General features: G+C 46.9%; 1 protein-coding gene across 1 annotated transcript in view; it reads right to left on the reverse strand.

Moving 5' to 3' along the window:
• LOC123998240 (neuronal acetylcholine receptor subunit beta-2-like) overlaps nt 1-12495 on the reverse strand; it is a 58576-nt gene continuing 46081 nt past the window's right edge. The window contains 4 exon segments of the mRNA XM_046303276.1: nt 1-747; nt 5912-6523; nt 6525-7020; nt 9466-9575. Coding sequence (XP_046159232.1) covers nt 595-747; nt 5912-6523; nt 6525-7020; nt 9466-9575 — 1371 coding nt within the window. The 3' untranslated portion in view covers nt 1-594.

A 12495-nucleotide genomic window follows, 5' to 3' on the forward strand; every position in this document is an offset into this window, starting at 1 on the left:
TATGGTAAAATATACTGTACTGTACTATCAGTTGGCTTAACAGAAGTGGCTTGGAAAAACAATTGCTTTTACATTTTTCTGATTGGTTGACACAGTTTCCAATCAAGGTTCTGTTACTGAAGCATTAAGTTCTGTACCAGTTAAAGTGCGACAATATACTCTCAGTAAGCTTGCACAGTCAGCTTGGAATGAAGAGCATTGATTGGCTGGCGTAGCGTTCTACAGGATGTCAAAAAATGTAGAGATTGTCCTCTCTCCCTGATTGGCTTCTGCCGCTTGTCACTCAGAGGGAGAGAAGAGAGGCATAACTCCACCTTCCTCTGGGGAAAAGGAAAGATTTGTCCATCCATTTATCCCTCCTCTGGAAAAAAAATGATTGTTAATACGATGTTGGTGTTAAGTTTAGTTCTTCAGTTCAGAACAGTTCAGTAGAAAGGCTATAAAGGTTAACAGGTGTGGCTCCTGTCCAATTTAGTTCCACAGACTTAATAAAACCCACTTCCCCTGCTGGGCAGGTCCCTCCCTCCTGCCCCTGTCCTGCTGTGCTGATTGGGTTGGGGCGGTGTCCATCGATGCTGCTGGGCACCTGGTTGGTCAGCCATTGGTGTTGGTGATGGTCTTGGCAGTGTAGTTCTGGAACAGTGGCTGGAGGAACATCCCGACCGTTCCGGACACACACACAATTATAAAGATCCACAGGAAGAGACGGTCGATCACCATGGCAACATACTTCCAGTCCTCGCTCACCTGAAGAGGGTGAGGCAGAGGTTTACATAAGTACACTTCTTACTGAAAGGATTCCCACCTTTGACTTTTTCCACTTATTGTTGTGTTACAAGATAGGATTCAAATGGATTTAATTGTCATTTTTTGTGAACGATCTACACAAAATACTCTAATGTCAAAGTGGAAGAACAATTGTAACATTTGTAAAAAAATCTATGAAAAATAAAACACTAATATACAGTATCTTGTTTACACAAGTAGTGTAACGACCCTGGGTTTATAAGCGCGGATATCGACTCTGCTGCTTGAGCATGCTTTTGGGACACAGTCGACAGACAGCGCGTTGGACTTCAGGCTAGAAGGTCGAGGGTTCGAGGCCTGCCCCCTGCTGTTTCATTACAGTATTCATCCCCCTGAATCAATATAGTACATGTTAGAATCACCTTTGGCAGAGATTACAGCTGTGAGTCTTTCTGTATAAGTCTCTAAGAGCTGTGCACACTTGGATTGTACAATATATGCCTATTATTCTTTTTAAAATTATTCAAGCTCTGTCAAGTTGTTTGTTGGTCATTTCCAAGTCTTGCCATAGAATATTTGACCTTGGGTTTTAGGTTATTGTCCTGCTGAAAGGTGAATGTGTCTCCCAGTGTCTGTTGGAAAGCAGACTGAACCAGGTTTACCTCTAGGATTTTGCATGTGCTTCGCTTTATTCCATTTCTTTTTATCCTAAAAAACTCCCTAGTCCTTGCCGATGACAAGCATGCCCATAACATGATGCAGCCACCACCATGCTTGAAAATATGAAGAGTGGTACTCAGTGATGTGTTATGTCGGATTAGCCCCAAACACAACGCTTTGTATTCAGGACAAAAAAAGTATTACTTTTAGTGCCTTATTGCAAACAGGATGCATGTTTTGGAATATGTGTATTATGTACAGGCTTCCTTCTTTTTACTGTTATCTAGGTTAGTATTATGGAGAAACTAAAATGTTTTTGATCTATCCTCAGTTTTCTTCTATCACAGCCATTTAACTCTGTAACTGTTTTAAAGTCACCATTGGCCTTATGGTAAAATCCCTGAGAGGTTCCCTTCCTCTCTGGCAACTGAGTTAGGAAGGACGCCTGTATCTTTGTAGTGACTGGGTGTATTGATACACCATCCAAAGTGTAATGAATAACTTTACCATGCTCAAAGGGATATTATTTTTACCCATCTACCCTTCTTTGTGAGGTATTTGGAAATCTCCGTGGTGTTTGTGGTTGAATCTGTTTGAAATTCACTACTCGACTGACGGAACTTACAGATGATTGTATGTGTGGGGTACAGAGATGAGGTAGTGAGTCCATGCAACTTATTATGTGACTTGTTAAGCAAATCTTAACTCCTGAACTTGTTTAGGCTTGCCATAACAAAGATATTGAATACTTATTTACTCAAGACATTTCAGCTTTTCATTTTTAATTAATTAGTCAAACATAATTTCACTTTGACATTATGGGGTATTGTGTGTAAGCCAGTGACAACACAACATCTCAATTCAATCCATTTGAAATGTAGGCTGCAACACAACAACATGTGGAAGAAGTCGAGGGTTGAAAACACAGCTCTCTTTTCTCCTCTTCCTCTATCACTTGTCTCTCTCACTTTCTCGCTCCTTCCCTCCCCCTCACCTATTAAAGGGGGGTGAGAGGCGGGGTTGAAAGGTTAATGTGAGTGGAGACTGGATTCCACCACAGAGCTCTGATGAGGTTTGACACTGAAAGAGGGTGAGGAGGAGAAGAGTGGTGAGGGGAGAGAAAAAGAGAGACCGGGTGTAGGGGAACAAGGGATGGATGAGTACTGCAGGGAGGGAGAGGGAGGAGGAGAAGAGAGGAGAGGGGAGAGAAAAAGAGAGACCGGGTGTAGGGGAACAAGGGATGGATGAGTACTGCAGGGAGGGAGAGGGAGGAGGAGAAGAGAGGAGAGGGGAGAGAAAAAGAGAGACCGGGTGTAGGGGAACAAGGGATGGATGAGTACTGCAGGGAGGGAGAGGGAGGAGGAGAAGAGAGGAGAGGGAGAGAGAAAAAGAGAGACCGGGTGTAGGGGAACAAGGGATGGATGAGTACTGCAGGGAGGGAGAGGGAGGAGGAGAAGAGAGGAGAGGGGAGAGAAAAAGAGAGACCGGGTGTAGGGGAACAAGGGATGGATGAGTACTGCAGGGAGGGAGAGGGAGGAGGAGAAGAGAGGAGAGGGAGAGAAAAAGAGAGACCGGGTGTAGGGGAACAAGGGATGGATGAGTACTGCAGGGAGGGAGAGGGAGGAGGAGAAGAGATGAGAGGGGAGAGAAAAAGAGAGACCGGGTGTAGGGGAATAAGGGGTGGATGAGTACTGCAGGGAAGGAGATAGAGGAGGAGAGAGGAGAGGGGAGAGAAAAAGAGACCGGGTGTAGGGGAACAAGGGATGGATGAGTACTGCAGGGAGGGAGAGGGAGGAGGAGAAGAGAGGAGAGGGGAGAGAAAAAGAGAGACCGGGTGTAGGGGAACAAGGGATGGATGAGTACTGCAGGGAGGGAGAGGGAGGAGGAGAAGAGAGGAGAGGGGAGAGAAAAAGAGAGACCGGGTGTAGGGGAACAAGGGATGGATGAGTACTGCAGGGAGGGAGAGGGAGGAGGAGAAGAGAGGAGAGGGGAGAGAAAAAGAGAGACCGGGTGTAGGGGAACAAGGGATGGATGAGTACTGCAGGGAGGGAGAGGGAGGAGGAGAAGAGATGAGAGGGGAGAGAAAAAGAGAGACCGGGTGTAGGGGAATAAGGGGTGGATGAGTACTGCAGGGAAGGAGATAGAGGAGGAGAGAGGAGAGGGGAGAGAAAAAGAGACCGGGTGTAGGGGAATAAGGGGTGGATGAGTACTGCAGGGAAGGAGATAGAGGAGGAGAGAGAGGAGAGGGGAGAGAAAAAGAGAGACCGGGTGTAGGGGAACAAGGGATGGATGAGTACTGCAGGGAAGGAGATAGAGGAGGAGAGAGAGGAGAGGGGAGAGAAAAAGAGACCGGGTGTAGGGGAATAAGGGGTGGGATGAGTACTGCAGGGAAGGAGATAGAGGAGGAGAGAGGAGAGGGGAGAGAAAAAGAGACCGGGTGTAGGGGAATAAGGGGTGGGATGAGTACTGCAGGGAAGGGGATAGAGGAGGGGAGAGAAAAAGAGACCGGGTGTAGGGGAATAAGGATGGATGGGTACTGCAGGGAAGGGGATAGAGGAGGGGAGAGAAAAAGAGAGACCGGGTGTAGGGGAATAAGGGGTGGATGAGTACTGCAGGGAAGGAGATAGAGGAGGAGAGAGGAGAGGGGAGAGAAAAAGAGACCGGGTGTAGGGGAATAAGGGGTGGATGAGTACTGCAGGGAAGGAGATAGAGGAGGAGAGTGGAGAGGGGAGAGAAAAAGAGACCGGGTGTAGGGGAATAAGGGGTGGATGAGTACTGCAGGGAAGGAGATAGAGGAGGAGAGAGGAGAGGGGAGAGAAAAAGAGAGACCGGGTGTAGGGGAATAAGGGGTGGATGAGTACTGCAGGGAAGGAGATAGAGGAGGAGAGAGGAGAGGGGAGAGAAAAAGAGAGGGGAATAAGGGGTGGTGTAGGGGGAATAAGGGGTGGATGAGTAGGGAGGGAAGGAGATGGATGAGGAGGAGAGAGGAGAGGGGAGAGAAAAAGAGACCGGGTGTAGGGGAATAAGGGGTGGATGAGTACTGCAGGGAAGGAGATAGAGGAGGAGAGAGGAGAGGGGAGAGAAAAAGAGACTGGGTGTAGGGGAATAAGGGGTGGATGAGTACTGCAGGGAAGGAGATAGAGGAGGAGAGAGGAGAGGGGAGAGAAAAAGAGACTGGGTGTAGGGGAATAAGGGGTGGATGAGTACTGCAGGGAAGGAGATAGAGGAGGAGAGAGGAGAGGGGAGAGAAAAAGAGACTGTGTGTAGGGGAACAAGGGGTGGATGAGTACTGCAGGGAAGGAGATAGAGGAGGAGAGAGAAGGGAGGGGTGATGATGACTTGAAGAGGACAGGAGGGAGGACCTGAAGTGAAAGAAGGATCAGGTGGGTCTTAAAAGTGGTCAGCATGGAGACGGACGGTAACCATGGAGATGATGACTCGCGCTGATGGACAAAATTACGGACTAAAATTACGGATTAAGGACTGTTAATTCACTATGTCAGGGTCTCTCATTCCAGGAGAATGTTATTTCCTCCCTCTCCATGCCTTCAGGCATCCCTGCCCACTGAAGGAAACCCCCCCCCCCCTGTCGTTCATCCTCTTCTCTTTCTACTCCTCTACTCCTACATTGGGAGAGCCCTGTTTTATTCACTCACAATGCTGATATCATACAGTAGCTAAGATTAAAACTGTGTTAAATATTCAGAGCAGAACAAGTGTAGCCCATGAATTCATAACCATTCACCCATAGTTATTCTCCCTAGAATGTAGCAGTAGGTGGTAGCTATTCATAGGTTGCACCTCCGTCACTCGGTCGCATCATGCCATTGTTATGAACGTTCTCAAGCTGCCCTCCACCATAGTGGTGCCCAAAAGTCGTGATAAGCCCAGTCATTCTGAACAGAGGCTATTGACTGTTTAGTCTAAATTACACTATAGTGGACTGGAAATATGATTATATTGCTAAAGTGGGCAAATATTTAGTAGCACACAACTTTGACATCATTATCATGTCATCAAATGTACTTCAAACATACGGCAATGAAGTCATTAGTTAGCAAAGTCATTAGCTAGCCATGCTAACGTTAGCTAGGTAAAATCCGGTGTCCTCCCCTCAATCTTAGCTAGCTAGCTAACGTTATACTGCATTTAAAGTCAATCTGGCAACATCAAAATGATGACGAAAGGTTTGCCTAATAATTATTTGCCTCCTTTTGAATGTCATTGTATTTCCAAGCCACTATAATGCACTTTGCATGAAATCTTCATCAGCGCTTATTGACAATGCATTGAGTAGAGTGCTAGGCATCAGTCCTAAAACGAATGTTCAAAACACTACCGTCTCGAAACCGGCCTATCTAAGTGTAGATATATGGCCTTCTAGACCGAGTGTAAGTAACATTCTATGATGTGTATGGCAGAACAGGGTCAAGACATCAGATATATAATGTGATATATAGTTGTAGTGAACGGTGAATAAATGGTGCATTTCTACGTCACTCACACTCTGGTCGTCGTCTTCAGTCTTCATGTGGTTGGCGATGAAGCGGACCCCGTCAACAGCCTCCTCCAACCCAGGGCAGGCTTGTCCTAGCACGGCCTGGGTCAGGGCTGGGCCCCCTCCTACCTGTTTCCCCCTGGGCCGGTTCCCCTGACCCCCCTCCCTGTCTTCCCTCAGCCCGTTCAGCCCCTCCATCGACCCTCCTCCCCCCGCGCCCCCTCCCAGCTCCCCTACAAACTGTTTCACCGATGCCCGGTTCACGTAACACGTACAGGGTTCGTTGTTATCCGTGCCACCCCCTCCGCTCCCCAGCCCCAGGCCCACCATCAGCCCCCCGGCGGAGCCCCCATCCCTGCCCCCCTCCCTCTGCTCCTGGCCCCTCCGTCGCTGGCGCAGCTTCTGACGCTCGCAGCTGTTCTGGGGCTGGCGCATGAAGAGCAGCGCAGGCAATTTGTTGAGGAACACCAGCTTGACCCAGGGGGGCATGGTGTGTGTGGTGGGTGAGCGGTGGTGCACGTTGAGAACACACACACTGGTGACAATAGAGAAGGTCACCAGGACCATGGTGAACATCAGGTACTTCCCGACCAGAGGAACGTCCAGGGAGGTGGGGGGGGACGATCTTAGAGATCAGCAGGAGGAACACTGTGAGGGCCAGCAGGACAGAGATACACAGGGTCATCTTCTCTCCACAGTCAGAGGGCAGATAGAACACTAAGATAGCCAGAGAGGTGATGAGGACACAGGGGATGATGAGGTTGATGGTGTAGAACAGAGGTTTCCTGCGGATGATGAAGTCATAGGTGATGTCTACGTAGGTGGGGTCGGCAGGGTTCTCGTTGCGGCGCCCCGGCAGGGCGATGATGTCCCACTCTCCGCTGGGTGTGAAGTCGTCCATGCTGGCCACGTCGGACCTCAGGATCAGGTCGATCTCTGTGCGGTCGTAGGTCCAGGAGCGGAACCTCATGGTGCAGTTCTGCTGGTCGAAGGGGAAGTGTTTGACCTCGATCTTACAGGCTGACTTGTAGATGGCTGGAGGCAGCCAGAAGATACTGCCGTCATGGGAGACCACCGCGTTGGAGTAGAAGGAGACCTCGTACATTCCGTCAGCACTAAGGAAGGAGGGGTGGAAAGAGAGAGAATGTTAGACTATTGGAAGGATTTTAAATATTAAAATACAGTATATAAAATGCATGCCCTTTTAAATCGATCACATCTTTAAAAACAAATTAGTAATACATACAGATTAAAATGAGCAGAAAAGAGCGAGACACAGTTTTTCCTATAAATGGGTGTAAATGTCACTTCAGCTCTCTGTGTGTCTCATTAAATTTCCTCCAGTCTCACTACAGATCCTTTATCACACAGCCTCAGCCACATCTCACACAGGCAGGACTGGGTGACAGGGGCAGGACAGGTAAGACTCTACTGTTACAGACAGCCAGGTAAGATGACCACAGAAGATATCTCTCTCACACACACACACGCACACGCACACGCGCGCACACACACACACACACACACACACACACACACACACACACACACACACACACACACACACACACACACACACACACACACACACACACACACACACACACACACACACACACACACACACACACACACACACACACTCTCTCTGACGACAGAAAGATGGAGAAGGTCAGACAGACGAGGATGTGATGCGTATCAGGACTGCAAAGTAACACACGACTCCTTATATAAACATGCTGGTCACTGCTCAGGGAAACATCATCCTTCCTTAACCTGGACACAGCGAGGACTCAGGTAGAGAACAGGTCAAATCCCTCGGGTAGAGAACAGGTCAAATCCCTCGGGTAGGGAACAGGTCAAATCCCTCGAGTAGAGAATGGGTCAAATCCCTTGGGTAGGGAACAGGTCAAATCCCTCGAGTAGAGAATGGGTCAAATCCCTCGGGTAGGGAACAGGTCAAATCCCTTGAGTAGAGAACAGGTCAAATCCCTCGGGTAGAGAACAGGTCAAATCCCTCGGGTAGGGAACAGGTCAAATCCCTCGGGTAGAGAACAGGTCAAATCCCTCGGGTAGGGAACAGGTCAAATCCCTCGGGTAGGGAACAGGTCAAATCCCTCGGGTAGGGAATACCTCAGGTAGGGAACAGGTCAAATCCCTCGGGTAGGGAACAGGTCAAATCCCTCGGGTAGAGAACAGGTCAAATCCCTCAGGTAGAGAACAGGTCAAATACCTCAGGTAGAGAATAGGTCAAATCCCTCAGGTAGAGAACAGGTCAAATCCCTCAGGTAGAGAACAGGTCAAATACCTCAGGTAGAGAACAAAGAAGGAGAGCAATGGAAGAAGATCAAGATATTGATCCGTTTAGCCCCGCCGGTTGGTTAATCAGTGTAAGACGGCATTAGAGAAAGAGGAGATCGAGACCAGACAGTTCACTTTCACTGATAAGATCGCTTACACAGGGTTAAGACACTCTGATAAGATAACTTACACCGGGCTAAGAGACTACAATAAGATAGGGACTAGAAGACTGGAGTTGAGGAACAATGCTGTACTGTGTGTGTGTGTGTGTGTGTGTGTGTGTGTGTGTGTGTGTGTGTGTGTGTGTGTGTGTGTGTGTGTGTGTGTGTGTGTGTGTGTGTGTGTGTGTGTGTGTGTGTGTGTGTGTGTGTGTGTGTGTGTGTGTGTGTGTGTGGAAGTTGGTTGCTCTTTTGACACCTACGTGGAGCAGACAGTTGCTGAAGCACTAGCCCATAGTGTCATGCCTCAACAGCCTTGGTTATCACTGCAAACTTGTGGTGCTGATATTTGGGAGTCTCGGCCATATACTTAGGCTGACAGTATGTGGCCTTCAGATACCGGCCTGCAGAGGACAAAGGCAACGCTGCCACCAAGGTACTGCTCTGTGTCAGCGGTCATGGACAGCGTAGCCGTTTGGAGAAGGAGGTGCTTTCTGTATCTATAAGTGTCCAGATGTCCGTGTCTTTAAAATGTTTGGATCTTCACTGTAATGTGATTTGTGGATTCAAATAGTATTGACATTGTGTGTGTGTAACTCGCTTGTTATACAGAACAACGTCAGGCAGCTAGATGTGTGTGTGTGTGTGTGTGTGTGTGTGTGTGTGTGTGTGTGTGTGTGTGTGTGTGTGTGTGTGTGTGTGTGTGTGTGTGTGTGTGTGTGTGTGTGTGTGTGTGTGTGTGTGTGTGTGTGTGTGTGTGTAACTCACTTGTTATACAGAACAACGTCAGGCAGCTAGATGTGTGTGTGTGTGTGTGTGTGTGTGTGTGTGTGTGTGTGTGTGTGTGTGTGTGTGTGTGTGTGTGTGTGTGTGTGTGTGTGTGTGTGTGTGTGTGTGTGTGTGTGTGTGTGTGTGTGACTCACTTGTTATACAGAACAACGTCAGGCAGCTAGTGTGTGTGTGTGTGTGTGTGTGTGTGTGTGTGTGTGTGTGTGTGTGTGTGTGTGTGTGTGTGTGTGTGTGTGTGTGTGTGTGTGTGTGTGTGTGTGTGTGTGTGTGTGTGTGTGTGTGTGTGTGTGTGTGTGTGTGTGTGTAACTCACTTGTTATACAGCACAACGTCGGGCAGCCAGATGTGTTTGGAAGGCAGTCTGACCTTCTCCATGCCATCAAACTCCTCAGGGACCCAAGTCAGACGGTAGTCCTGCCATTCCTGGACACCAATCACAGACCAGAGGACAGAGTTACAGTTTTTTTTCGATCGCTAAACGACAGTGGACACAACTGGAGTCACATGTGCAAAACTCTAACTACAGTCTGTACAGCAGCAGTTCATGTGGACCAAACTCTAGTTCATTGCTAGAGTTTGTTTTCATTGCTTGAACACAGTTTTCAAAACTCTACACACTTATCCCATGGCTTTAACCACAACCTGCACAACACTGTGGATTTACAGCACTTTGTTCAAATGCTAACACACTGCTGTCAAAACTGTGAACCACACATTCAAAACGGAATAGATTTCAGCCTTGTGCCTTTCAAACACTGCTGATTGCAATTTCAGCTGAAAGGCTAATAAGCAGGTGTCTTGTTTTAGACTTGTTAGAAAACACACACACATATTACAGTATATATAGGTAGAGCTCAGAAAGACTCATTTTGGAAATGGAACAAGGAAGATGGGTTCGTAGAGGGAGAAGGGTGGCAGGGAGAGGGCGGATGCGTCGAGGAAGACAAAGAAGACAAAGAGCTGTTATTTCAGATGAAATAAGGGCTACACTTATAGACCATGTCGTGAACCATGGTCTCTCATTGAGAGAGGCAGGGTTGAGGGTGCAACCCAATCTGTAAAGATCCACAGTGGCATCTGTAATGCGAATTTCCCATCATGCAAACAGGTGAGAGTTACATCCTTACAGTAAATGAAAACATTACAAGAATCTATTTTGTATTGCAATTATATAATATTTACACAGATATATATTACAGTAAGTTTGACTGTAAAATATATTTTTACAACAGGACCCAAAGACTGCCCCCAACAGGGGGAAGAGGAAAAATATTTTCAGATGCGCAGGAAATGCTATTGTTGACATGGTTGTTGTCAACAATGCAATAAAACTGCGGGAGATTCCAGATAGAGTGCTGGCTGATAATGATATATTTGAAAATGTTAATTCTGTCAGCACAACAACTGTTGCTCGAGTCCTAAAGAAACACCAAGTTACAATGAAACAGTTATACACTGTACCGTTCGAGAGAAACAGTGAACGGGTAAAAGAGCAAAGATACCAATATGTCCAGGTAAGACGTCTGAGGTTACGTACACAGCTATACAAAATATTTACAGTAAATAAAACACTAGCATTTCTACAGTAAAACTGTGCACTTACTGTTTTTCAGAGAGTAATGGAGGTGGAAGCACTGGAAAGACCACATTCATTTGTATTATTCGATGAAGCTGGATTTAACCTCGCCAAAACACGGCGCAAAGGAAGGAATGTTATAGGTCAAAGGGCCACTGTGGAGGTTCCAGGCCAAAGGCGGGGAAATATCACCATGTGTGCTGCAATGGCCAATGATGGTTTGCTTCTCAACACACCACTCATTGGCCCATACAACACAGAAAGGCTTATAGCTTTCCTAGAACAGCTCTATGCTCAGCTAGTGCCAGCAGAACAGGGGGAGCCAGTAAGAAACCCCCAAGTTTTTGTCATAGTTTGCGATAACGTTGCTTTTCACCACTCTGCAGCTGTCACAGATTGGTTTGCAGCACATCACAGATTTATGGTTTTGTACCTGCCTGCATATTCACCCTTCCTCAACCCAATAGAGGAGTTTTTCTCTGCCTGGAGGTGGAAAGTGTTTGGTCACCACCCACATGACCAAATGTCTCTTTTGGAAGCCATGCGTGCCGGATGTGAGGACACGAGTCCAGAGGACTGCCAGGGATGGATAAGGCACTCCAGAAGGTTCTTCCCCAGGTGCATGGCAAGAGAAAACATTAGATGTGATGTTGAGGAAAACCTGTGGCCTGATGCTAGAGAGAGGCAGGATTAGCCCCTCAATTATTTGTTCGAATTACAGTACGTACTTTTAGTTTCTACCTTTTTTTCTCATTACTGTAATTCCGTAAATTACTACAGACTATTGAAGCAAACTGCTAATTTTCATTTACCTTAAAGAATTGTTATGTTCTAAAAAAAAATTCATGTGAAAGAATGTCACTCTTTTCTTTGAAGAAAATATTACTTTGTATAATAATATATAATATATGCCATTTAGCAGACGCTTTTATCCAAAGTGACTTACAGTCATGTGTGCATACATTCTATGAAGTCACTGAAATTGTTCAAACTGTAAAGATGAAAAGTTTGTATTTTCTGTATTGGTGTTTGATGCTAGTGTTTTTACTCTCAGTGTGTTCTGAGTGACAGTGTGTGTTATCTCAGTGAGGGTTGTCATAGTGTTTGGCTGCACTGAGCGTGTTTTGAGCCATGTGTTAAGAGTTGTGTTGCTTGGAATGAGTTTTGCAGGTGATGTGAACTGTTTAGCTCAGGTGACTGTTGGTAGTGCAGACTGGAGTTAGAGTTTTGCAGGTGATGTGAACTGTTTAGCTCAGGTGACTGTTGGTAGTGCAGACTGGAGTTAGAGTTTTGCAGGTGATGTGAACTGTTTAGCTCAGGTGACTGTTGGTAGTGCAGACTGGAGTTAGAGTTTTGCAGGTGATGTGAACTGTTTAGCTGGAGTTAGAGTTTTCAGGTGAGGTGACTGTTGGTAGTGCAGACTGGAGTTAGAGTTTTGCAGGTGATGTGAACTGTTTAGCTCAGGTGACTGTTGGTAGTGCAGACTGGAGTTAGAGTTTTGCAGGTGATGTTTGAACTGTTTTAGACTCAGGTGACTGTTGGTGAGTGCAGACTGGAGTTAGAGTTTTGCAGGTGATGTGAACTGTTTAGCTCAGGTGACTGTTGGTAGTGCAGACTGGAGTTAGAGTTTTGCAGGTGATGTGAACTGTTTAGCTCAGGTGACTGTTGGTAGTGCAGACTGGAGTTAGAGTTTTGCAGGTGATGTGAACTGTTTAGCTCAGGTGACTGTTGGTAGTGCAGACTGGAGTTAGAGTTTTGCAGGTGATG

Source organism: Oncorhynchus gorbuscha, linkage group LG15 (genome assembly GCF_021184085.1).
Source record: "Oncorhynchus gorbuscha isolate QuinsamMale2020 ecotype Even-year linkage group LG15, OgorEven_v1.0, whole genome shotgun sequence".
NCBI lineage: Eukaryota > Metazoa > Chordata > Actinopteri > Salmoniformes > Salmonidae > Oncorhynchus > Oncorhynchus gorbuscha.